Below are 25,115 nucleotides of genomic sequence, written 5' to 3' on the forward strand. Positions count from 1 at the left end.
CTTTGTTGACCAGGTTAGCCCCACTAGGCTAGTGGGTTTTTTTATGGGAGGCTGAGGTAGTATTTATACTACTAGGGCAAAATTTGGCCAGGACCTTCAGGTGCTTCTGTTTATTGACTAACTTATTGATCTTGTTGACTGGGGAGTCTGACTGGGCTCTCGTAACCCCTTTTCAATGAAGGGGCTAGGAGGAAACCTCCAATAATAAACTAGGCAATTTTATTTATTTTTGCAATTCTTATGGAGTTCTGCTTGCGGACCAGATGGATGAAATGTATATTCCCAGTCCTACCACTACCTTTAGTTCGGTATCTATTGAGAGAAGTCTGCTCTAAGTCTGATTGTTCAGTGATTAAAATGAGCCCAGAATTTACTGTTAGGGACTTTGCTCTCAAGGCCTAAGAAGATAAGACAACTGGAATGAAAGCCCATGTGTAGAATTGGTTTTCGGCACAAAAGGCAGTTATTAACCTAAAATGTTAATAAAAACGATGCCAAACCAAGAAAATCCAAACCAAGGCAGAAACCAGGAAATGTCACTGGACATTAAACCACTTTTATTCCAAGAATTTAAAAAGCCAATATGGCTCAGACCACAAAAACGAAACACAAGTGTAGAAGTTGAGCGCGCTTTCTCTTCGTTAAGTAACAAAGCTTCTTCAGAACATACTTCCTTCTCTAATGCCCTCATTTTATATACATATCAATGAGCATTAATTAGCATTAATTAACCTCTAATTACCCTTTTTATTGATTTTAAGTGTAACACATTGAATACAAACCTAAAAAACTTACAAACAAAATATATCCCAACCAAAAAACTCTCTCGAATGTGTAAAACAATATGTGTGTATGTTATTAAGTTTGTTCCCCTAAAAATCTAACAAATGTCGTTAAAAACCGTTGCTGAAGTATATAACCGCACAACATTTAAAATGCAACTAATTTATGTAGGCAATTAGTGTAAAAACACTTCACCTAAATGTTGCGATTTCATAAATAATCAAAGTTGTACAATGTTGAATACAATACATATAAAAAAAGAAACCATTAAATAATTTTTTTATGTATAAGCTTCCTTATAAACAGAATGTACATTACAAACCATAACCTTATAAAAAAACTATGTCTTAATCAATGAATAAAAATTCCTTTTCTTCCTTTTTGTTTCAAAGAAAACTGCTAAATCCCTGTCTTAAAGTGCACTGTAGTTAAAAAATATATGTCATTTAAAGGCCTCTGCTGCTTGCTGTTATAACTTAGCTTGTCTTAATCTCAACACACTCTGTATACTAATGCTATCGTTAAGACCAGGGGGTCTACTGGCGTCCAGTTTGAGTTGCCAATATAACTCCCTAAATTCCACTCTGGATTCCCAGTTACCCCCCCTAGGATCTAACATTACCTGTTCAGTAACAGCAATATACACATATATTTTTTTGGCTTAGGATCCCGCTATTTTTCTCTTTGTCTTTACTCTGATATCAATCCTTGACAGGGGAAGGCAGTCTCTAGCCTGCAGTCCAAATAAATTCTTAGCATGTTTCCATTCTATTACCTTTCCTTTTCTAATTATTTGCTCCCAATATCTTAGTTCTTTTGCCAGTCTTCTTCAATAAATTCCAGCCCCCTCTTGCCTGTTGTCTGTATCTCTAATTGGAGCCATTCCTATTGGCAGAATTTGTTTTCTCCATTCCTGTGTTGGCTTAGTTCTTAGAATACTTTCTGCTACTTCATGAATATAATATTCTGCATGGTTATTGTTATTCTCCTTAAGGATCTGCTTCCAAAATCCCAGTCTCTGAGTAAGGGATTGTTGATCTTTGACAGACATATTTTGCATACTGGCATTAAAAGTGAAGCATCAGGGAAGTTCATGATTTTACATGGAACTTTTTCTAGAACAGGTTTTGTTATATTTTGCAAGCTTTACATTAGAGTATGCAGCTGTTCTAAGTTACTGTTTATTAATTGCCATCTTCTTGCTAGATGCTAGACTTGCAGTAATAGAAGAGAACCTAATTTACTGTCAAGTGATACCATCAGTGAATGATTGGCAGCAGTATGCAACAACATGCATATTGTGTGTGAATGATTGGCAGCAGTATGCAACAACATGCATATTGTCTGTACAATAAAAAGTGTGCTTCCCTGCCTGTCTCTGTGTTGCTTTGCTATAGAGGGGGTATAGCACATGCAGATGAGCTGATATAATTTATTTATGTTTGATAACCAGGTATATGAGCTGGTGTGAAGCCTTTTTCAGTCACAACCTGAGCACAGGTGTGCTATAACACTAGTAAAAGTACAAAATATAATATTGAATGTTTGTTTGTCTTTTGGCTTTTCCCGGTTAGGGATTGCCACAGCAGAAATCCGGTCTGCTAATGATTGGCAGTAGATTTTCAAGAATGCCGAGGTGCCAGCTTGACTTTCAACCTTCAATGAAGGCATACCCATTTACGCATGTCTTTCGAACCCCCACCCAACCGCAGAGAGGACATGCAGATTCCACACAGATGGCACTCCCCGCACTCTAGCCGAGAATCGAACGGGAGAACCTCTTGCTGTGAGGCAACAACGCACCACGGCGGATACAATACAATAGTGAAATGCAGACACACTCAGCAAGAATGCTACCATAAGCGAAAACATGATTTGGCAGCAAATCACATATAAAATGTATATATACTCATTATATGTACAACTTAAATGTGTAATAGAGAGTAACAGTAGAAGTAAGACTGTAAAAACTGCTGGCTAGCATCAGGAGGAGTGTGCAGAATGGAGATGAGGAGGAAGAAGTGACTTTGTTACCACTACTGGTAAAGTGTTTGCAAACATAATCATTAAGGAGCTGTTCAGTGAGTGTGGTAAAATCAACAAGACTGTCTTTTATTGTTTAACTGAGGTGTAAGATTGTTCCAGGATGTGGGTCTAAGTCTGCAAAAGGCTGTTATCACATGTGGCTGTTTTAAAGGGTGGTCTGTGCAGAGACATGAAGTCCAGTTGGAATATTATAGGGAGTAAGTTTGTTCTGTAATAAGGAGAAATCTTTAATTTTGAATGTCATTTGTAGCTCAGTGGCAAAGATGGAAGAAACACAGTTGAAGCTGGGTTTGTAGGCTGCATGCCTACAAATTAGATGTCATCAACATAAAATATCATATTTAATATGGAAAGCTCATCAGTGAAGTCGTTAATGAACAAGGAGAAGAGCAGTGAGCCTAAAACTGAACCTTGAGGGACCCACATATATTCTTAAAGCTCTAGCCTCCTTTTAATTCTAAAACCAGTTAGTTGTCATTTGACCAAAGCATGGCAAACTTATAGAACAGGAAATTATAGTTAACTGTTTCAAAACATCAAGTCATGTCTACAGTTATGCCCGCAGTGATGAGGCCCTTATTTGATATTACAGTAGATGTAATTAGCTGATATTTGTTCCTGAAATATAATGAACTCTCAGTTGCTCTAAAAATGAAACTGCTAGCATAGTCAGTGGGAGCTGTTATATACCCCCAGAACTGTACCTGGTACCTCATATGTGGCTGGTGTTCTGAATAGTGTAAAGATAAATGCAATAACTTTAAAACTGTTATGTCATGCTGTGCACTTTCCAGAATTGTACACTATACTTCGGATAGTTTGTCAGTACTCTTTTAAGGGTAGAGGTCACTGTAGCATCTCTGGAACTTGTATGTCATACTGGGTACTGCCAAAAACTGTAGACGTACTCTAGATGTGTAGTTAAAAATTGTCTGTGTACTGTAAGGATGACAACTGTAGTATCTCTGTATACTTCAGGGAAATGTACAAAGTACCCCGATGAGGCCTTACCAGTATTTTTTATGGTGAAAGGATAACCAAAGCATCTCTGGAAATCATGTAATATGCTTTGCAGTTCAACATTATTGTGATGTTTACTTCTTCTTTTTCATATTTCATAGATTATTTTAGCTTAAGGGTGTTAATATTTCCTCCTCTCTACCAGTTAGAGATTTTCTACCTTGAGTGCTTGATTTCTGAGAGTTGGACCCCTCTACACGTAATGTTCGACTTCTTCATAAAAAGCTTAAGAGGCCTAGTCCTGAAAGCACTACTGCCAATCAGAATCAGATGAACTGCTGAGGCCTTAGAACCCACAGTAAGCCCAACAGCACCTCAGACTCCTGCTACTGGGGTCCCAACTAAGGCTAATGTGGCCTCTGAGGTTAACACGTCCAAAGCAACTGTAGTTACTGATGATAGTTAGAAGGGGGAACCCTATATTATTATTGTAGCGATACCAAAGGGCATATCCCTCAGATTTCCATTAGAGAAGAAACCCCAGTATCTGTTATAGAAGTGCATCAGGTATCAAAGCCTTCCCGATTAATTAAAGCTGATGTCGCTCTGAAGAAGAAACAGAAAAACAGAAATGTTTCCTCACCCCAGGAGTGGAAAGACTTCTGTAAGGGCCTGTTTAACTTATTCCCTCCAGTGGAGCTCTTTTGGAGTTCCTACTCACAACTCCTAGTGGATGTGGCCTGAGCCTTTTAAATAAATGAAGTTATTGCCTCACAGTTCAAACAAATATTCTTTCTCAAGAACTGTAAGTGCTACTTGAAAACTGTAAAGGGCAAACTGTCTAGCACAAATTTATCCTTACAATGGTTGGACTTATTCAATCCTAGTTTTAAAATGTGATTTTATAAGCCACAGTAACCACAGTAAATATACATGATGTAATGTATAAACAGCTTACAGTATCTCAGTAGCCATTCTATCAGCACACAGCTCCAAGCAATGATCAGAAAGACTCTAAGATCAACAGAGATCAGGCTGAAGACCTGGACGTTGGCTGGAGAGAAAGTACAACAGTTCAAGGAATTACTCAGGGCTGTAGCCCCCAAGAAGAGGAGGAAATAGGCAGAGTTGAAGAAGAATGGCAGTACCCTAAAACAGCATGTGATGACTACAGAACAGATGTGGCTGAGCCAGGTAGGAAATAAGGTACATAAGGAAAGTTGGTGGTGGACAGCTGAAATCCAGGAAGTCATCAAAAGAAAGAAGGAGAGCAGGAAAAAGTGGGAGACAGAAAAGACGGACCAAGCTAGGAAGGAATACTTGTTGGCTAACAAAGAAGTTAAGAAAGGAGTAGCAATAGCAAAGAACAAGGCATGGGAGGCACTCCACCAGCTTCTAGAAAGTTGGCACAAAGAAACTATATCAGGTCGCAAGGCAAAGACAGAAAGATAAAGAAGATAGATATCCTGCATAAAAGATGCCAGCAACAACCTGCTAACCAGTCCACAGAACATCAAAGGCAGGTGGAAGAAGTACTTCCAGGAGCTTCTAAATGAAGAAAAACCCACAGAAGCTGTATTGCCCCAGACGCAGCCTATAATGAGAGAAGAAGAGGTGCGCACCCTGGAAGAAGTAAGAATAGCACTAAAAAAATTAAGTCAGGGAAAGCAGCAGGCTCAGATGAGGTCACAGCAGATATGATAGATACCGGGTGAGATAGGGGATAAATGGCTCCTGAGAGTACTCATAGCATTGTGGAGAGCAAGAAGCATCCCAGATGACTGGAGAATAAGCATACTAGTGCCAGTGTGCAAGATCAAAGGGTACATCCACAACTGTGAGCAGTACAGAAGTATCATAGTCCTGTCACATTACATGAAATTTCCGTAGAGGGTGATTGATAAACGGATATGCAGAATAGTCAGAAGTAAGATGGGAGATGAGAAGTTCGGATTCCGATCATGATGCAGCACAACTGACCCTATGTTTGCAGCCAGACAGATAGTTGAGAAGAAGCTAGAGATGAGGAAAGAGTCCAACTGGGCATTACTAGACTTGGAGAAAGCATATGACAAGTACCCAAAAAAGCTGATTTAGGCAGTACTTTGGTGGTTCATAGTCCCAGAAACATTGGTAAAATTAATCCAAGCTATGTACAAAGGCCCAGTGACTCAAGTATAAACAGTGTTTTGGATTAGGTGTACACCAGGGTTCAGCTCTGAGCCCACTGCTGTTCACAGTGGTGATGGACTACCTTAGCAAACAGGTCGAAGGAGTCAGATCAGCAAAGTTGCTGTATGTGGATGATGTGGCATTACAGGCAGACACTAGGCAAGAACTTCAGCAAAAGACAGGGGAATGGAATGCAAAACTGAAGAGAAGCAGGATAAAACTAAGTACAGATAAGACAGTGGCAATGGCAGCAAATTGAGGAAATCAGAAAAAGCTGTGAATTGAGAAAGAAAGGAAGATAGTGGAACAGGTTAATAGCTTCAAGTATCTTGGAGGAGTGGTTGAGGAGAAGGGAAGTCTGAATGAAGAGGTCAAAACTGGAATCAGAGGAGCTGCAGCCAACTGGTGTAGAGTATCAGGTGTGTGGTATATGACAGAAGAATGCCAAAGAAGTTGAAAAGTAAGCTGTACAAAATATTTTATTTATTTCACATTTGATTGCTGGGAAAGACCGACTGGAAATGGGTACTTTTTCAGAGGAGGCAGGGGTTGAAAAGCTCCACAAATAACATTTACACACACAATTATAGTCTTCAATTTGAATTCACACAGTACAGTACAATAAAGACAAGTAGCATTTAAGAATTGACATGAGATTGACATAAAATTATATAATAGCATTAATAGTTTAAGATATTAGCTTCAGCAGAAAGTATTGTTAGAATTTTGCAGCTGTCTTTAAGTAAGACAAGAGTAGGTACAAATAGAAATAATTATAAGAGTTGAGTGGAGAGAAGAATGAATGTGAAGGATGAAGGTGTGATTGGTAAGTACAGAAATAAGAATATAGAGTTGGAGAAGGGAGGAGTCCTGGTATTAACCTGGACTGTTGCAGAGCCATGAGTTCAACAAATGTGTTTTAAGGAATTTTTAAATTCATGTATGGAAGTTGTAGCTGTGATGAGAGGGGGAGGTTTATTCCATTGTTTGGCTATTGTGTTCGAGTAGAGGGATGAACCAGTGGCATTATTATCTTTAGGTACTTTGATGAGAAGTTTGTTAGTGGATTGGAGGTTTCTGCTACAGGAGTATGGAATTATCAGGTCTTGTAAAGAAGGGGTTTTCTCGGGATGATATAGAATTTTATGTGATAGGGTAAGTTGCTTATATAGAAGTAGGTGAGGAAGTTCAAGAAAATTGAGCTGTTTGAGAGCTAGACAGTGGTGTGATCTGTAAGAACTGTTGCTAGGAAATTTGGTGATTTTGTTATAGCAGTCTCCTAGTTTGGTTAATTCTGATTTTCTAAGGTTGGTGAGGATTGGAGAGGCATACAGTAGTGTAGTGATGAGATGTGTGTGTGTAGTAGTGATCCTAGCAGTGTTTGTTAAGAACCGTTTATTTCTATATAGAGTGCCTAGATTTTTATGGACTTTCTTTATGGTGACAAAGATATGAATATCAAATTTCATGTTTCAGTCAATTACAACCCCGAGAAGCTTTGTGTGGGTAACAGGAGATATAGTAGTTTTGTTACTGGATATGATGTTAAATGAGAAGTCAGGCTTGGTATGTTGTGTAGGCTGGAAGATGATAAGTTTTGTTTTGTTTGGGCTGAGTATTAGCTGGTGGTCAGTGAGCCACAATTCGACAGAAACAAAAGGAAGCCTGAGTTTGCTGGTGTAGTTCCCGGAAGGAAGAGGAGACAGACTAACGTAGAGTCATCTGCATACTGGATGACTGAGGAGAAGGGAGTAGAGGTGTAAAGGTTATTGGTGAAGGTAGTAAACAACAGAGGTCCGAGAATGGATCCTTGTGGAACCCCTATTGAAAATGGGAGCAGAGGTGATTGCTGCTGGTGCCATTTAACTGCCTGCTGTCTCCCTTTTAGGTAGCTATGAAACCATGCGATAGTGGATTGGCTAAGAATTAGTACTGACAGAGCTTTTATATACTTGTTATGATTAACCATATCAAAGGCCTTGGAGAGCTCTAGGAGGATGGCTGAGTCATATTTCCCATTGTTTCTATGACTATTAATTAGGTGAGTGAATGACATGAGAGCAGTGGTTGTGCTGTGCAAAGGCCTGAATCCATGTTGAGTGTTAAATGTGACCAGTACTACTGTATGGTACAGAAACCTGGTCAGTAAAGGCAGAGCAGATGAGAAAGCTAGAGGTGATGGAAATGAAGTCCTTGAGAAGGGTGGTATGAGACAGGTAAAGAAATGAGGACATAAGGGCAGAAGTCAAAGTAGCTTCAATTGCAGAAAAGATCAAATAGAACAAATTACAGTGGTCTGGACACATGCAGAAAAGCTGTGACAATCTGGTGAAGATTTGGGACAGATAGGAAGAAGGAAAGAGGAAATGTCATCCAGCAAAGAGGTGGATGGATTGTATGAGAAAAGATCTGCGACAGTCAGGCACGAGTGTTGCAGAAGGCAGGAGTGTGGCATTGATTAGAAAGAGATGGCGACAGTCAACACATTGACCCTGTGTAGCAAATGAGGAAAAGAGGATTGGTGATGATGATGCAAGCCGCACACATACTGGCAGCAGCATTTTTTTCATACAGTTGAGAGTTTTCATGTGGCTCTAAGCATTTCTGTGTGTGTCACTTGATTGTTGAGATATTTAAGGTATTTAGAGAAATGAATATGAAGATTGCTACAATTCAAATAATATTCAATATCTCTGCCTTTGCAATAGACACAGATCAGACATCAATACTGTTGTGTCTGCTATCATATGAGCTGTAAAATTAAGTCTTCTTATACCCCGTATATAGCATGGCTTTGGAATTATTAATGCAAATATGAACAAGCAATATTTGACACCTAGAGGCGTCAGTAGGATGTAACTACAGAAATACGTGGAGACATCACTAGAGGCCTTCATGACTCTCAGGCCTCCTTCCTTCACAGGGCCTACCCCAACATCAGCTTCTCCTACCACTCTTCAAAAGAGACCTTTAGAAACCTCTTCTGATGAGGAAGAGGATGACTCAGACTAATGAGCACTCCTTGGCATATTTATCAAAGATATATTTCTCGGTTCAGGTGGACATGGATGTTGAGGATGCCATTTCCATTGATCCCCCATTGGAGAAAGCGTCTTTTGAAGATACTGTTGTCAGTGTGATGAAACACTTTGAATGGAAATCCAAAGACATCTTTGATATTCAGCAAAGGTACTATAGCCTTCTGGAGGTGAGCATCTGCCCTCCTGCTCCTGTACCTCCTGATGTTCATCGTGTTTCACTGTTGCAGTCATTACTCTTGGGTTATCCTTCTGGCAGGCTACCCACAGTCAGCCTGAATTCCAAAGTCTAGGTCCGGCATTGGTTGCTGTCGCCTCTTCCCTGATGTCATAGTGCCAGGGGTATAAAAGATGCAGCCAACGCCATTTTCTTCAGTCTTTCTTGCCGCGTGGTGCCCGAAGCAAAAGCAGTTCACAAGTGCCGGTTGGCCGACTCCTAAGACTTTCACAGACGAATTTCAGATCCGAAGTCTTCATTAAAGCTAAGTACCCCGTTGGGGAAACTTTTTTCTTGCTCCAGACCGATGTCAGAAAAAGTTAACAATTGTATCTCTTGTGGGAAGCAAATACCTCATAAGGATTTTCATTCTTACTGTATTCCTTGCCTAGGCTCTGATCATAACGTTGCTAGCTGTCAGTTTTGTGCTACATTCAACGCACTATTAAGCGCCGGTTTGATTTTGCTTTTCATTACTGTGGCTGAAAATTCAATTGTATAACGCCGTCGGAACAGCCGATGACCAGAGTTTCTAAAAAACGCAAGGAAAAAGAGAAGGACAGTCATCAGAGAACCAAAACCGACAACGAGGCTTCCGCTAAGCCAGTCGCTGGTTCGCCTGTTTTCAGTGAGGCGCTTTTGCAGCCCTTGACGCCCGCTACCTCAGAGCCACAGGCCGCTGACGACTCCCACGTGGAGCCAGCTAGGCCTCTGGATACTCAAGGTATTGGACACTCGGAAATCATTCCCTCAGATGGGTCCGGAGCTGCTGAGCAGGCATCGGCTTCTGAGGGTGTTTTCAGACCTACACAGCTATATGTAAAGCCTACTTCAGCTTCTAAAGCAAAGACTAAAGCATCTTTAAAGACAAAGAAACAAGTACAGCATTCTCCAAGACAAACTTCCATGCCTAAGAAACAGATTCTCAAAATGGCCGAAGACCTTATTACCTTGATCAGGGGTTGCCATCCCCCTCCTGATAAGAGGCCTAGGCAAGAGACAGACTATGACTCTTCAGATCAGGTTTCCATTTCCTCTGACTCCTCTTCTGTACAGAAATACCCTCTTCCTCCCTATGAGGATTCTGATGCTGAAGAATCCATTCCTTTAGCCTCTCCTCTGAGGATTATTCTTTTGGTGAAACCCTGCATACCAGGAGGGAGCACTTCCACTGGCAGAGCCAAGATTACTCAGAATCAAAGAAAAGGCTTAGAGATTTTATTTTACTTCCTCAGCACAGGCCTCTTGCTATTCCCCCTGTGCTAGACATTGTAGAAGATGTATTTTCAGAGTCCGGCCTTTCTCCAGACTCCTTACCTCCAGCTCCTGTTAAACCAGACAGATACTACAGGGTTCCAGATTCACATAAATTTCTTTATAAAAACCCTGCTGCTGACCCAGAAACTATTTCTCAGGGTCCCAAAGCTGTTAAGTCCGCTACTGCAAAAAACCCTGTCCCTTCTGACAGGGATTCAAGGACACTAGACAGATGGGGGAAAAAGGTTTACACGTCTGCTACTTTGGCTGTGAGGGCTTTAAATTGTCAATTTCATATGATTAAATATCAGCAATACTTAATGTCACTGTTAAAACAGAAAATGTTGGCCAATTCTGATTGTGCAGAAAATAAGGAAATGCAGGATTTATTGCATGCAACTGAACAAGTGGGAAAGCATACATTGCAATGTGGTTTTGATTCTCTGGAGGCCTCCTGCAGGGACATGATTCTGGGTTCTGTCATTAGAAGGCATGCTTGGTTAAATGAACAAAATCTGCCTGATCATGTCACAGCAAAATTATTAGATGCTCCATTACAGCATAATACTTTATTTGGTGTTTAAGCAGAGGAGGTTTTGAAGAAAATGGAGGACAAAGCGAAATCTATGCAAACAGTAAAGGATTTTTTACAGGTTCAGCCACCAAAATTTAGCAGGAACTGGCCTACAAAGAATTGGTCCTTTCCAGTGTTGGACAGGCCACAAAGAGGCAGATACAGATGTCCCAGAGGCAGATCCCAGCCCCAGGGCTCATACAGGCCTAAACAGTGGGGCGCTTCTACCTCCAAAAGTGGAGAAGACAAAGCAAAGCCATACAGGAAACAGTCCCAATGACTTGCCTCTGCCAGCACCAAGCACTTATCTTCTTGCAGCCCCCTTAGGGGGAAAACTAGCACTTTTCTTTCAAAATTGGCACATGATAACCCAGGACAAATGGGTATTGAATATAGTGTCCCAGAGCTACAGTTTCCACTTTCACACCCTGCCAAAGGCAAAAGGTATGCCAAACCTGCTACACAATCAATGAGCAGAGGCACAAAAACAAGTTTCGTCCCTTATGAACATGAGGGCCATTCAGCAAGTACCACATCAAGAGCAGGGACAAGGATTTTACTCACGACTTTTCTTGGTACCCAGAAAGGACAAAATCTGGAGACCTATACTGGACCTGTCTTTTCTAAACACATTTCTGGACGTTCCAAAATTCAAAATGTTAACTCTGCAGCAGCTTCTGCCCATGCTGGGCAAGAAGGCTTGGCTTGTAACTTTGGACCTAAAAGAGTCTTACCTGCATATCCCAATCAGACAATCTTGCAGAAGATACCTCAGATTCATAGCTGGCTCAATCCAGTACCAATTCTTTGCACTGCCCTTTGGCTTATCTACTGCACCCAGGGTCTTCATAAAATGCCTGGCACCAGTAATTGCATTTTGCAGACAAAGAGGAATTCGAATATATCCTTACTTGGACGAATGCCTTATACAAGCAGAGAACAAAGACACTCTACTAAAGCATCTGGCGTTCGTAAAAAGATTATTAATTTGCCTAGGGTACACAGTAAACGAAAAGAAATCAAAACTAGTACCCTCTCAAGAGATAATATTCCTGGGTGCAAGCTTAAATACAACTGCCCAGATGGCTTATCTCATGCCAGACAAACAAAGGCAACTAACTTCTTACTTCAAAATGTTGGCAACAAAAACCCAGTTATCTGCAAAAAAATTCTGCAGGCTTTGGGCTTCATGGCATCCTGTATTCTGCTAATTCCGTATGCCAGACTGCATATGAGGAAACTTCAATGGTATCTAAAACGTGTCTGGACACAACATTGTCAAAGCCTGGAAGCATTACTTATCCTCATTCCTTGCCTGCAACAGGAGTTTCGATGGTGGGCACACGCCTGTCACCTCAACAAGGGACAGCCATTCACTCTACCCACAGCCAGGCAGTCAATAACAACAGATGCATCTGCCTGGGGAGCACACATGGCAGGAAAATGTATTCAGGGCACTTGGTCCACAAGCCAAATGCATTTACATATCAATCAAAAAGAGATGCTAGCTGTTCAGAATGCCCTGACAGCTTTCAAGGATCTACTCCATCCAGGACAACTACTGATAAGGATGGACAATACTACAGTCATATGGTACATAGGCAGGGAGGCACACATTCCTATCCCCTCGGCAGACAAGCCATGACTTTGTGGGACACAGCATTGACTTATCAAGTACACCTGCAAGCACAATTCCTGCCAGGAAAGAACAATACTCTGGCAGACGAAATAATCAGAAACCTCACTGATCCCCCCCGAGTGGAAACTGGATCCACAAGTCTTCAGCATGATAACAAAGGAATGGGGATGCCCAGACATAGATCTATTTGCCTCCCCTCACAACTGCCAACTACAGAAATTCTGCACAAGGACTTATCACAAGCAAGCATAGAAATTGGATGCTCTGTCATTCAGCTGGAAAAGTCTAACAGTATATGCCTTTCCTCCTCTGCCTCTCCTCCCCAAGGTACTCCTAAAGGTCAGACAAGAGAAGCCAAGAATGATTCTTATTGCCCCAGACTGGCCACGCCAGCACTGGTACCCAATCCTAAAAAGCTTGTCTCAAGGCTTAGCCTGGACATTGCCTCTAATTCTTCACTTACTGACCCAGTGAAACAATCAGATTCTGCACAGCCAACTCAGGACCCTAAATCTGGCAGCATGGCGGATAATGTAACCATTCAAAACACACCTCTCTCTAAAGCAGTGATGGATGTTATTTCGGAGGCCATGAGGCCAAGTATCAGAAAAATCTTATGCAGAAAAATGGAAAATATTCTGTGTTTGGAACCAGGCACAAGGAATTGACACTTCTGTACCAAATATTCCTCAGATTTTACAATACCTAACTGAGATGCTGGACAAAGGCCTATCCTTTTCATCAATTAAAATTCATGCCTCTGCCATTTCAGCTCATTACAATACAGCTGATATAAAGTTTTTATCTTGGAAAACAGCTCTGCTCCTAGCAATAACCTCTGCAAGACAAGTTTCAGAGTTACAGGCACTCATGGGTGTGGAACCTTTCATCATTTTCCATCCAGACAGTGTTTCTCTAAGGACGAACCCAACATTTATGCCTAAGGTAGTGTCCAGTGTGGCCCTTAACCAAACCATTAATTTGCCTACCTTTTATCCAAACCCACAGAATAAGGGTGAGAGACTTCTGCATTCCTTGGACATACACAGACAACTACGCTTCTACTTGGACAGAACTAAAGCTTTCAGAAAAACTGAGCAACTTTTAGTGGCATATGCTGCAGGATCTCATGGAAAGCCTATCTCAAAACAGACTATTTCAAAATGGATAGGCCACCGCATTCATTTCTGCTACTGGAAAATCAGTGCCCAACGGCATTAGGCCTCATTCTACCAGGACAGCAACCACTTCAGCAGCCTTTCTCAGAGGAGTACCAACCAAAGACATTTTAGAGGCTGCAACTTGGAGTTCAGTGCACACTTTTACAAAGCACTACCATTTACCTCTCTACTCTAAATCCAGAGCAGGCTTCGCCACTGTAGTTCTGCAAGGCCTTATAGCCTCTTCTAATCCTATTTAGAACCAGCCACCCAACCTCAGCTTTGGGATTCAACCCAAGAGTAATGACTGCAACAGTGAAATACGATGAACATAGTACAGTTGTGTACCTACCATAAATGTAGATGTTCAAGTGTATTCACTGTTGCAGTCCAGGTTACCCACCCACCATCCCCCTTTTCTTTGCTGGGACTTAACCTATACTTCTCTATCTTATACAACCTATGTGGTGTATTTGATTGTAGATGAAGGAAATGTTTATTTTACTGCATGCATAATTATTGGCATAATTTTTAGCCCACCATTTCGGGGGTACCTGACATCTGGGGCAAAAAAACTGAAGAAAATGGCGTCAGCTGCATCTTTTATACCCCTGGTGCTCTGACGTCAGGGAAGAGGCGACAGCAACCAACGCCAGACCTAGACTGTGGAATTCAGGCCGACTGCGGGTAGCCTGCCAGCAGGATAACCCAAGAGTAATGACTGCAACAGTGAATACACTCGAACATCTACATTTATGGTAGGTACACAACTGTACTTTCTAGAGCCCTTCCTGGATTCTTTTGCGTTCACTACAACAGCACCTGACATCCAGGCTCCAGCCCCTAGAAGGCCTGATAGATATTACAAAGTCCCCGAGAATTAAAATTTATGTACAAAAATCCTGTGGCAGACCCGTCTATCTTTTCTTTGTCTGATGACAAACTGATTAAGTTACTGCCTAATGCAAATGTTCTCCCTTCCGATCAGGACAACAGAGCAATGGATGGGTTGGGTAAAAAGGTTTACATGTCTTCCAGTCTAACCTTTAAAACTTTTACCTACCAGACCCAGATGACCAGATACTTATCGTCTATTTTGAATAACTTGAACAAGGTATTGTCTACACCTGAGGAAGCAGGTAGGAAGCAACAAGCCATATCCATGGTAGCTCAGGCTTCTCATGTAGCTAGGCATAGTATTAAATGTAGCTGGGATGCAGTAGAAGCTTCTTCCAGGACAGCTACAACAGGCTGTGTGATCAGGAGGTTTGCATAGTTAAATTCTCAGTACTTGCCAGAGGATATTAAAGCAAAACTGTTTGACTCTTCTTTAAACAGGGACTTATTGTGTGGTCCAGTAGCTGTAAGCCTTTTCAAGCAACTTGAGGAACAGAACAAGCTCATGAAGGCCTTTAAACAGATCTTTATTACTTTGGTTTGTAGGTATCAAAGAAATGATCCTGCCAAGCCCATGAAGGGGCCTTACCATAAGTCCAAGAAGTCACCTAAGGAGAGATTTCAAGAAAAACCTGAGAGACCATCTAGATCTGGTAGGCCTTACTATGCAGACAAGTATGAATGACTACCTTCTGCTTCCTTCCCCACATCATGGTCCTTCCCTACCTCTCTCCAAAAGACTCTGCTCATCCCTAAAAAGTGGTTACTCATTACAACAGACAAATGGATCTCCTGCATCATTCAGCATGGGTAGAGAATGACTTGGAAAGAGCTTCTCCCATTCGCGGACATTCCCCACCTCCTCACACCCAGATTTAGCTGCTATGTCCCATTATCGAGACACTAATTCAGCATGGTATAATAGAGCCAGTCCCCTCTCAGTAAGTTACAAAATAGTTCAATTCCAGAATGTTCCTTGTACCAAGAAAAGAAGGAGACTAGAGATCAGTTCTGGATCTCTAAACTCTGAACATTTTTCCACAGGTACCTAGGTTATCTCTACATGCTCTTGTACCTCTTATTCCATCTCAGGCCTTCTTAGTGTCCCTTGACCTAAAAAGATGCTTACAGCAAATTTTTGAGTTTTTCTGCTGGCTCCTCACATTTTTTATTTATTTTTTTTTGTGTTTGTTTGTTTTATTTGTATTTGTTTAAGGGGGTAAAGCACTGATCTCAATAGATATTTATCAGACTCAGCCTGGGAGTATTGTTTTGATAAGTGACTTACTGAGAGTCACACAGTTAGATAATGGATGTTGAGGGAATCAAACCTTTCATCTGGACCACACCTCTGGACCACAGGAAACAGCTTGTTAATAGCTCCTAAATCCTTTAAGGCAGTTGCCAGACTTTGCACTTCTCTGCCAGAATTTTCAGTTGTCTGCTTTATCCTTTGGGTTTTCTATAGCACCAAGAATCTTTACAAAATACCTCACCCCCCCCCCATCATAACCATCTGCAGAACAAAGGAAATACTGATATTCTCCTGCTTGGTCGACCTATTAATACAGGAACCATGTCAGCAGATACTCTTGACACATCTCTACTTCACCTCTTAGGATGTAGACTAAACACCAAACTCGTGCAGGCTTTCCTATCTTCAAACAAAGTGGAAAGTCTTTCCATTTACTTCCTCTGTCTTCTTTCCCTCTATTCCTGTACAGCAAGGGACTTTCTCAGAGCTTTGGGACTCATGGCAGTTACCACACCCATGGTTTCTCTTGCCAGACTTCATATTAGGAAGATCCAGTAGTATCTGAAGTCCAATTAGTTCCAGCATTTACATCCACTGGATACACTTCTTCCACTCCTACCTTTCTTAAAAAAGGAGATCCTTTGGTGGATAGCACACATTAAACACAAGACTGCCTATGTTTCAAGTTGCAGACACTAAAGCAAGAGCTGCACACAGATATAGGCCTAGACAGGCAACCTGAAAGTTTAGGGACAGTGGGCAAAAAACAAAAAGACCAGAACACATCAATCTGAAGGAAATTAGAGCAGAACTACAGGCTCTACAGACCTTCAGACACCATTGGAAACCAGATCCTTTAAGAGTTTTCACAGACAGCAACACAGTCATGTGGTACAAGCAGGGGGAGCCAGATCTTTCCAATTGTACCAACTGGCCCTTTTAGTTTGGGAGTAGGCTACACAAGGGCGGGAGACTAAAACCTTGACACGGTTATTAATAGAACGTGCTGGAGGGACAGATTCATCACCCAGAGACTCCCTATGCTGTGGAACAAAATCCCGGTACATGTGAGGCAGAGCACCTCGCTGGCCTTGTTCAAGAGGAATCTTGACCAATGGATGGGAGATCGCAAATATACCCCGGGGATTACTTCAGTGTCACTGCTTGACAGAGGCACAGCAAAATAATAGGCATAGTTTTATTCAAACTAAAGGGGTGGCGAAAGCCAAATAACTATGGGCTAGGCTTATAAATGCCCTTGGGCAGATAGCCTAGTATGAACCTATGAACCTATACCATTCTATATCTTTCCTGATCCTTTTTCTGTTACCCATGAAGTTTTCATTTCTTCCTCTGGTAATACAGCATAGAAATGATTCATAATTTGCCTAGATGTCTAGCTTTGCAAACATTTGTCTTTTCTCACCAGTCACCATTGTTGTATTCATTGACTTCTGTTCTCTACTTTATCTTTCCACTGTGTGTATTCCCTCAGACATCTCAGTAGTGGCATCCTTCCCCTTCCTTGCCATTTCATTCTAACGAAAATCTTACATTGTATTTTCATACACCATGTTTTCGAAGTTCTTTCCCCTTCTAACATAGTTGGCTGGCATTATGGTACAGCATTTGATCCTGTAGTTTATTTCCCCAGTTGCATACTGTTTCATAACACTGCTTCTAACAGCAGTCTGAGTCACTCGTTGAGTTATATTTTTTTATACTTTTTTCCATTCTTCTTCCTGTTGATTATTCATTCTTTGCCAAAGAGCTTCTGTTAATTCCACATCGCTGTGTTGAGAGATAGTCACAATGTGGATATCATGAAAGATTTTTACTTTTTCTGGCCCTGATCTGTTTTCCTGCAGCTAACATGCATGATCACAGATATGAGAGCCAGATATGCCTTCCTCTATGAGTGTGCACTTTACCACATGCACTGTGTGAAGCCTACCACCTAGATATGGCTTAGTAGAGGCAAGGGTCTGTCTTTGGCTTCTACACTTTATGGCACTCTGTCTCCATTAGGTGTTGGACCACTACTTTCTGTATAAGAGGGGTAAGCCAGTGTCAGTTGTTTACTCCACAATCCTTCCTCGGCTTCTCCAGTGCCTGGTCACTAGTTGTTCTTGGAACATCTGCAGCACAGTCTTCTGTTCACTCAGTGAATTTTGTCATTCTGTCATTCTTTACAAGCACATACTACTAGCAGTTACAGAGAGATAGCTTCCCTGCAGCCTGCTTTCTTACAAAACTCACCTACTTCTGTTGCTCTCCTGTAACAGATTACTTGTGTCCACCTGAAGCTGATCCTATTGTTTCCTGACAAAGTTCTAAGGGATTAATCTGCTTTTTCTTCTGTTCAGCAAATCCTCTTGTTTTCTGACAAAGTTCAAAGGGATTGAGTTGCTTTTTCTTATTTTCAGTGTATAGAGCTGGAAGTAAAGCATACTTGTTCTAACCCAGAAGATATGGGAATGAACCCACAATTGATGTTATTGTGACAGAACAGGACTTTTCAAGGAGGAAGATACAACCTCTTTACAGACTTTTTACATGCTCAATGTCACTCGTCTTGTTTTACAAGTGAAGATGAACAGGCGGGGTAGTTTGTTTATATTCTTTATTACACAGAAACACATCAGGATGGATAGCAGCAGTCTTCTTCTTCTTTTGGCTTTTTCCCGGTTAGGGGTCGCCACAACGGATCATCTGTCCACTCATGATTGGCAGTGGAGTTTTACAGTGTCGAGTTGCCAAGCCCGGCGCCCAACCTTCCACAGAAGGCACACACACGCACACACTCACCTAGGGCCAATTTAGAGTGTCCAGTCCACCTACTACATGTCTTTGGGATGTGGGAGGAAACCGGAGCACCCGGAGGAAATCCACGCAACCACAGGGAGGACATGCAGACTCCACACAGAAGGCACCCCAGCCAAGAATCAAAGCAGAGAACCTTTTGCTGTGAGGCGACAATGCTAACCACTGCACCACAGTGGCCACCCAAGGATGAATAGCAGTAGTACAAAATATAAATGAACTGATTAACTGACAGACTACACAGACATACATGCATGCTTACATGTCAACAGGTTACTCCAAAATGGCATTCAGGCTTGCACGTGCTCAGTATTTATACACATGTGCAAGCCCCTGGAAAGCTTCTTAAAGGTGTACATAAATATTGATCTACACCAGTGATGGTGAACCTATGACACACTTGTCAAAGATGACACATGCCACAACGGTTTGGGTGACATGTCAGCGATCACTACCACCCAAGTTAAGAAACACACTGCTTTATTCATTGGGCACGTGAAGTGCACTGAATTATTTTGGGTTTGGCATTTCAAAAGCTCCTGGCACAAAAGGTTCGCCATTACTGATCTACACTCATGAACTGCTTTTTGACTTTGAACTGCACATAAGTGTTTTGTTTGACTTTTGAAAACGTTTCTCTGCTTTGTATTTTAAAGTCCATGTAGTAATATTCAGAACGTAGATATTTCTAAACAGTGCCAGGTTTAATGCAAGTCATTTGTGATCAATGCTATAATGTGTGATCAGACATGTGCAGTTTGTCTGATTGCTGTTTAAAGATCAATTTTGAGATGTCCCAGAAAATTCACTTTTTCTGAGATACAGCAGTCTCAGAGTTAATATATTTAAGTAACAGAACTGTAGGCAGCATAGCCCTTACATTATGAGGTGTGGAGGCAAAGCCCCCCTTATAAAACTGTTTGAGTGTAATGTCAAGTTTCAGTTTTTTCACTATAAGTTTGTGATCACTCTTCTGAGTGGTAGTTATTCACTTGTAGTACTTTAATCACAGAAATGTTTCTAAACTGTTCTGTTGGACCTGTCAGGCCATGTCATTTTTCTTTGTATACACATATTTTGTGTTGGCTGCCATCACAACAGACATTTGTGCCACTGTTTCTCTATATATCTTGCTTATAAGGTAACTGTTTTTGGCTAACTATAGCCCCTACCCTGCCACCTAACTTTCTCAGTCATCTCTTTACCCTGCCACATGACATTTTGTGAGGATTATGCTGCATCCCACTCATTCCAACATGGGGCATTCCCATATTTAAAGGTAAGGGTGTTTCCTACTCAAGTCACTATGTAACATTTCCATTTGGATGGATTAGGCCTCTTTACAGTTGCATTGGTTTGACAAGGGTATATCATAACCATGTCACTATGTAGCGTTCCTGTATGTAAAAATAAGGCCTCATTTTAGTTGCTCCCCTCCTTGAAAGAGAGAATAACAATTTTCTTTGGGAGGTCTGATTGAATAGAAGTTTTTTGTAACATACAGTATGACAAGTACTTGTTTTGAGTCAGTATAAATATTTCTTTATGTTAATTTTTCCATTTGAAGCGTTTACAGGAAAGACCACTGAAATTAATTTTTTGTTATTGGCAAATCAGAGTGAAATGCAATTCTGTAGAGATGATCCTGCCTACCTAGCATCATTATGCAACTAATGCACACTTTGGAGCAGAATCTCTTACATGTTTGGGATTTAGTGTCATTAACTGATTGATTGACCGATTGACTGAATGATTGATTGATCTTTGGGCAAGGCAGGGTAAAGGTCAAGATGATGCTGATCTTGTTTAAAAAGCATGCACATGTAACTGATTGGGTTGTTTCACACCTTGATGTTGTACAGTCTTGACTTCCTGATTTGTCTTTTAGGGATGGGGAAAGAAGTAGAAAACTTGTTGCTGGAGAACACACAGCTTCTGGAAACTAAGTAAGAACTTCTGTCTTCTGATTTTTCAGTTAGAAAAACAAGCATTCTGGTCATTTGCTGTTTTGGGGAGGCTATTCACTTTGCCCAGTGTGTTTGGACTGTTCTTCTCTCATTTGCATTTGAAATGCCAGTTTTACATTATGTATTCATGAATGTACTCATAAGTTGTCAGAAGAAATGTCAGAGTCATTCTAGTTAGACTGAGAGCAAAGCCAACACTTTAGATTAATTAAATAAGAAATATTTAAGTGAGATGGACTATGCCCTTTTCAGTCATGACTCGTGGAGTAAGAGCAAGCCTTTTCCCTGACAAAACATGAAAACTGTGAAATAAAGCATGTTTACACATATGCTCACAGGATGTCTGTCTCCTGCTATTTCAGCATCAATCTTTTATCTCATTCTGGCTTTTACTAAGGTAGGTTAGGATCATCAAACATTAAAAAACAACAAGTAATCTCCGTGATATCCCTGAAGTTTCAAAACAACCCATTAAACAAGCACAGTGGGTCCAAAAACAAAACAGTGTAAGAAACCTCTCTGTGTGGAAGATTTGCAGTTCATATATATCTAGTAAATCATTGTATATTAATCAGATCAGACAATAGTAGTAGAAGTAGCGAACTTAAACATGTCAACTATTACTCTATTTTTGTTTTACTTGGATCGCTTGTCTTTGTACTTAATAAAGGATTTTCGACTGGAAACAGACTGCCTGCCTTGCTTGGATTACTTTCAAATACTTAGTAATTCTGTACAATTTGATATATATATATATATATATATATATATATATATATATATATATTCTTTTTTTACTTAAGACTAGTTTAAGTTCGCTACTTCTACTACTATTGTCTGATCTGATTAATATACAGTGATTAACTAGAGATGTTTGTGTCTTTCGGCTTTTCCCGGTTAGGGGTCGCCACAGCGGAACTCCGGTCCACTAATGATTGGCAGTTTATTTTTACGTACCGGCTTGCCAGGCCTGACGCACAACCTTCAACTAAGGTATGCCCATTCACGCATGTCTCCACACAGAAGACGCTCTAGCTGAGAATCAAACCGGACAGTGTCTTACTGTGAGGCGACAACGCTACCGCAGCACCACCACTGCATTAACTAGAGATGTATGGACTTAAAATCTTCCACACACTGGTTTGATCATCAAACATTAGTAACCTCATCTACTTCTTGTCCATCTCCCTGTGAGACAGAGCCATCCATTGTCCATTGAATACTTAATCCTTTTACATAACGCCCTTCTGTCACAATTCTGTTAAGCTAGTGCAGCTACCTTCATCTGTTTGTCCTCTTGTGTTCACTGTGTACTGAATCAGGACTTTATAATAAACTGCTGCTTACTTTCATCCTTGGATTCAGTATCTCACTCTGACAACAACCTTCTATCTGTTCCTTTGAGATTTGCTGTCATTATACTTAATGTAAAGTTATGAGGAGTACATATGTTTGCTGACTCTCTGTCCTCATCCAAGCTAAATATGTTTAGACCCCAGGGTGTTTGTAGCATTGTAATGTTTGTAATCTATCTGAGAAGGTAGTAGCTTTTGCAAGACAAAGTGGAACACAGTGTCCTGTGGTGTGGGGTACCTCCCAGTATGCAGGCAGTGATAAAATTCAGGCTTTGTCATAGATGCTGCATATGGTTTACCTTCATAAAGTCGAACACACATGATCGACCGGCCACTTAAGCGAACCGTTTCCATGAAACCGAAACCGCAAAATGTTCCAAATATCGAAATAATGTCGAATTTGACATTTCCGGCTGCGCCACACCTCCACACCAGTGCTACCATTGGTCAAAAAGGGGGAGAGGTTTTGCCGTTCGGTTATGTGGAATTCAACTTCGGAGACGTTCGCACTTCGGGTTTCATGGAAGCGGTTTCACCCATAGTAGGATCGACGATATGAAGGTAAACTGTTTCATATAGCAGTTTTAATAGTTTTTCTTACATGCTGAGAGCATCACTATAGTTGTACAGTATCTGTTCCATGAAAATCATATACAATTGAAGATATTTAGCTGCTTTTTTAAAGGATTTGTATGCATTCAAGGCAATTTAATCCTTCAACCATGAACAACTTGCCAGTTCCCATCCTCACGCAGTACCCACTTTCAAAAGGAGGACTAGACCAGAGAAAGTGTTTTATCTATCTTTCCTTTGATATTTTTATATTTGCTGTAGGTTTGACTCTGATTAATTGCAACATAATTTACAGCTCTGTTTCTCTGAATTGAGATTGAAGTATTCTTTCAAGTAGTGTCTCTTTACCCTACATTTCTTTTTCTCCTGGAGATGGGAGTTTATTTATTATTTAACTAATTAAGTGAGATAGACTATGAGCCTTTCAGTCATGACTTTGGGAATTCAAATGAGATACTCCCACGGCACCCATTGAAAAGAGTAGGGGAAATTCCATGATGCTCTAGCCAAGTTTCCCCTAGTAGTAAAAATACAACTTCAGATTCCCCTGAAAAGATGCCACTAGCCTAGTGGAGCTGTCCAGGTTAATAAAGGATAAATAAAAAATAAATAAATAAGAGCAAGTCTTTAGCTGAAAAAAAACATGAAACTAGACAAGTATGAAGCAAAGCATGTTTTCAGATATGTTCACAGAATATCTGTTTTGTCCTGCTCTGTCAGCATCAGTCTTTTGTCTGACTCTGGCTTTTACCAAGGTAGGTTAGTATGATCAAGTACCAGTAACCTCTTCTACTTCATGTCCACCTCCCTGTCATCCTTTGTTTGTACTAGAGTTGTGAGCCATGATTTTGATAAGCTGACCTGTCACAGTCTAGCAAGAGTGGAAGAAGTAAGGTATTACTAATACTGCACCCTTTCCCCCTGTGCTTCCCTCCATTCAAACTGCTTGCACTGGTGAGCATAGAAAGGTGCAATAGATGGCACCACTTGCCACCCATAAGTGAAGGACCAGCTGCAACTGGAAGAGGTTTGAATCTCATTACTGCCAGCCAGACTATCACATAGATGTGTGAGGGACTGTAGTGCCCAGAAAAGGTTTGTTGGCAAAAGAGGGATGGTCTCTCAGTGCATCACTGGTACCCAACAGGTTGCAGTAAAAAGAAAGTAAAGTAAAGTACACAAAATTCTGATTCAGTAACCAATCCACCAAGTGCAACCTGGTCCTAAGTGTATAAAGTGAATATAGGCTTCTAACACCTACAGCCAGACTAAGATGACACTGTGGTCACTTACAGAGATTAGTGTTTAGCCTAGCACCCAGGTCCTTTTTCCACCAGTCACTCTGTGAAGTACAGTATTTGCAGTGTGCCTTTCCATAGTAACTACTTTCCAATTTATTTACACACACACACACACACACACACACACACACACACACACACACACACACACACACACACACACACACACACACACACACACACACACACACATTCCTGGGAAGGTTGCTAGAATTCTTTAGTTCCCCATAGATTTCATCCTAGAACAGTAGTACTGCTGTCACCCTATATTTTTGGCTAGAGACCAACCACACCAGTTATCCAAACATTTTTGATCTCCCTAATTCATTGGCAGTGTGCTGAATAGATCTGGCTAATTGATGGTGGATACCCAACTTTATCAATCTACAGAACTAAATGATAATAACCACTTCTAAGATAATTAACAATGGGTAAAAAAATTAAATAGCAAATATCAAACACAAGATCATGCAAGTGAATAAATAAAACTGTATTTAAACAATAAAGCAAATGCTGATATAGATTAAATATGCAGAGAGGTTAAGATAATACACAGAGTCTAAAAATAACAGTTAAGCCAGACAGAATATTAAAAGGGGAATCTCTTCTACAGATAAATACCCTAGCTGCCTATCACTGAAGAAATACGAAAACAAACTAGTCTAAATTTGCTTTAGCTCTAAATGTGTATATATTTCAGCTCAATTTTGTTCCCACAAAAGGCTACATTAGTTCTTTTTCACACAATAGAGTAAATATTAACAAACGGTAAATGTGATTCCCCATACAACTGTTTGAGTATTGGTAGCTGCTTCATTTCACAATTCTACCCTTTGAAGAGTATTTTAATTGCATTTTATGACCTTTTAGCCTCCTGAGAAATGGTACTGCACTTTAAATACAAGTTATAAATTTATATTCCTTTTGTTTCTCCTTTTCAGTTCACATAGAATAGGTAAAAGCACATATGCTATATCAAACAGAGCTCAAACATTGCCTTACAAATGTGCCAACATTTTAAAATAAGAAAGTAAGAAAGAAATGCATTACTTGTTTAAATCAGCTTTCTCTACCTTGACAACGCACAAGGCAGCAACA

At 40.7% G+C, this 25,115-nt stretch overlaps 1 protein-coding gene across 1 annotated transcript in view; it reads left to right on the top strand.

Moving 5' to 3' along the window:
• The window catches only part of MAPK8IP3 (mitogen-activated protein kinase 8 interacting protein 3), a 3,746,918-nt gene that overhangs the window by 1,757,299 nt on the left and 1,964,504 nt on the right, over window positions 1-25,115 (top strand). Inside the window, exon 10 of the mRNA XM_044088957.1 lies at window positions 20,710-20,767. Within this exon, the coding sequence (XP_043944892.1) occupies window positions 20,710-20,767 (58 nt within the window). The remainder of the gene's footprint in view (window positions 1-20,709; window positions 20,768-25,115) is intronic.

Source organism: Protopterus annectens, chromosome 12.part0 (genome assembly GCF_019279795.1).
Source record: "Protopterus annectens isolate FY-2018-M chromosome 12.part0, PAN1.0, whole genome shotgun sequence".
NCBI classification, from domain to species: domain Eukaryota; kingdom Metazoa; phylum Chordata; order Ceratodontiformes; family Protopteridae; genus Protopterus; species Protopterus annectens.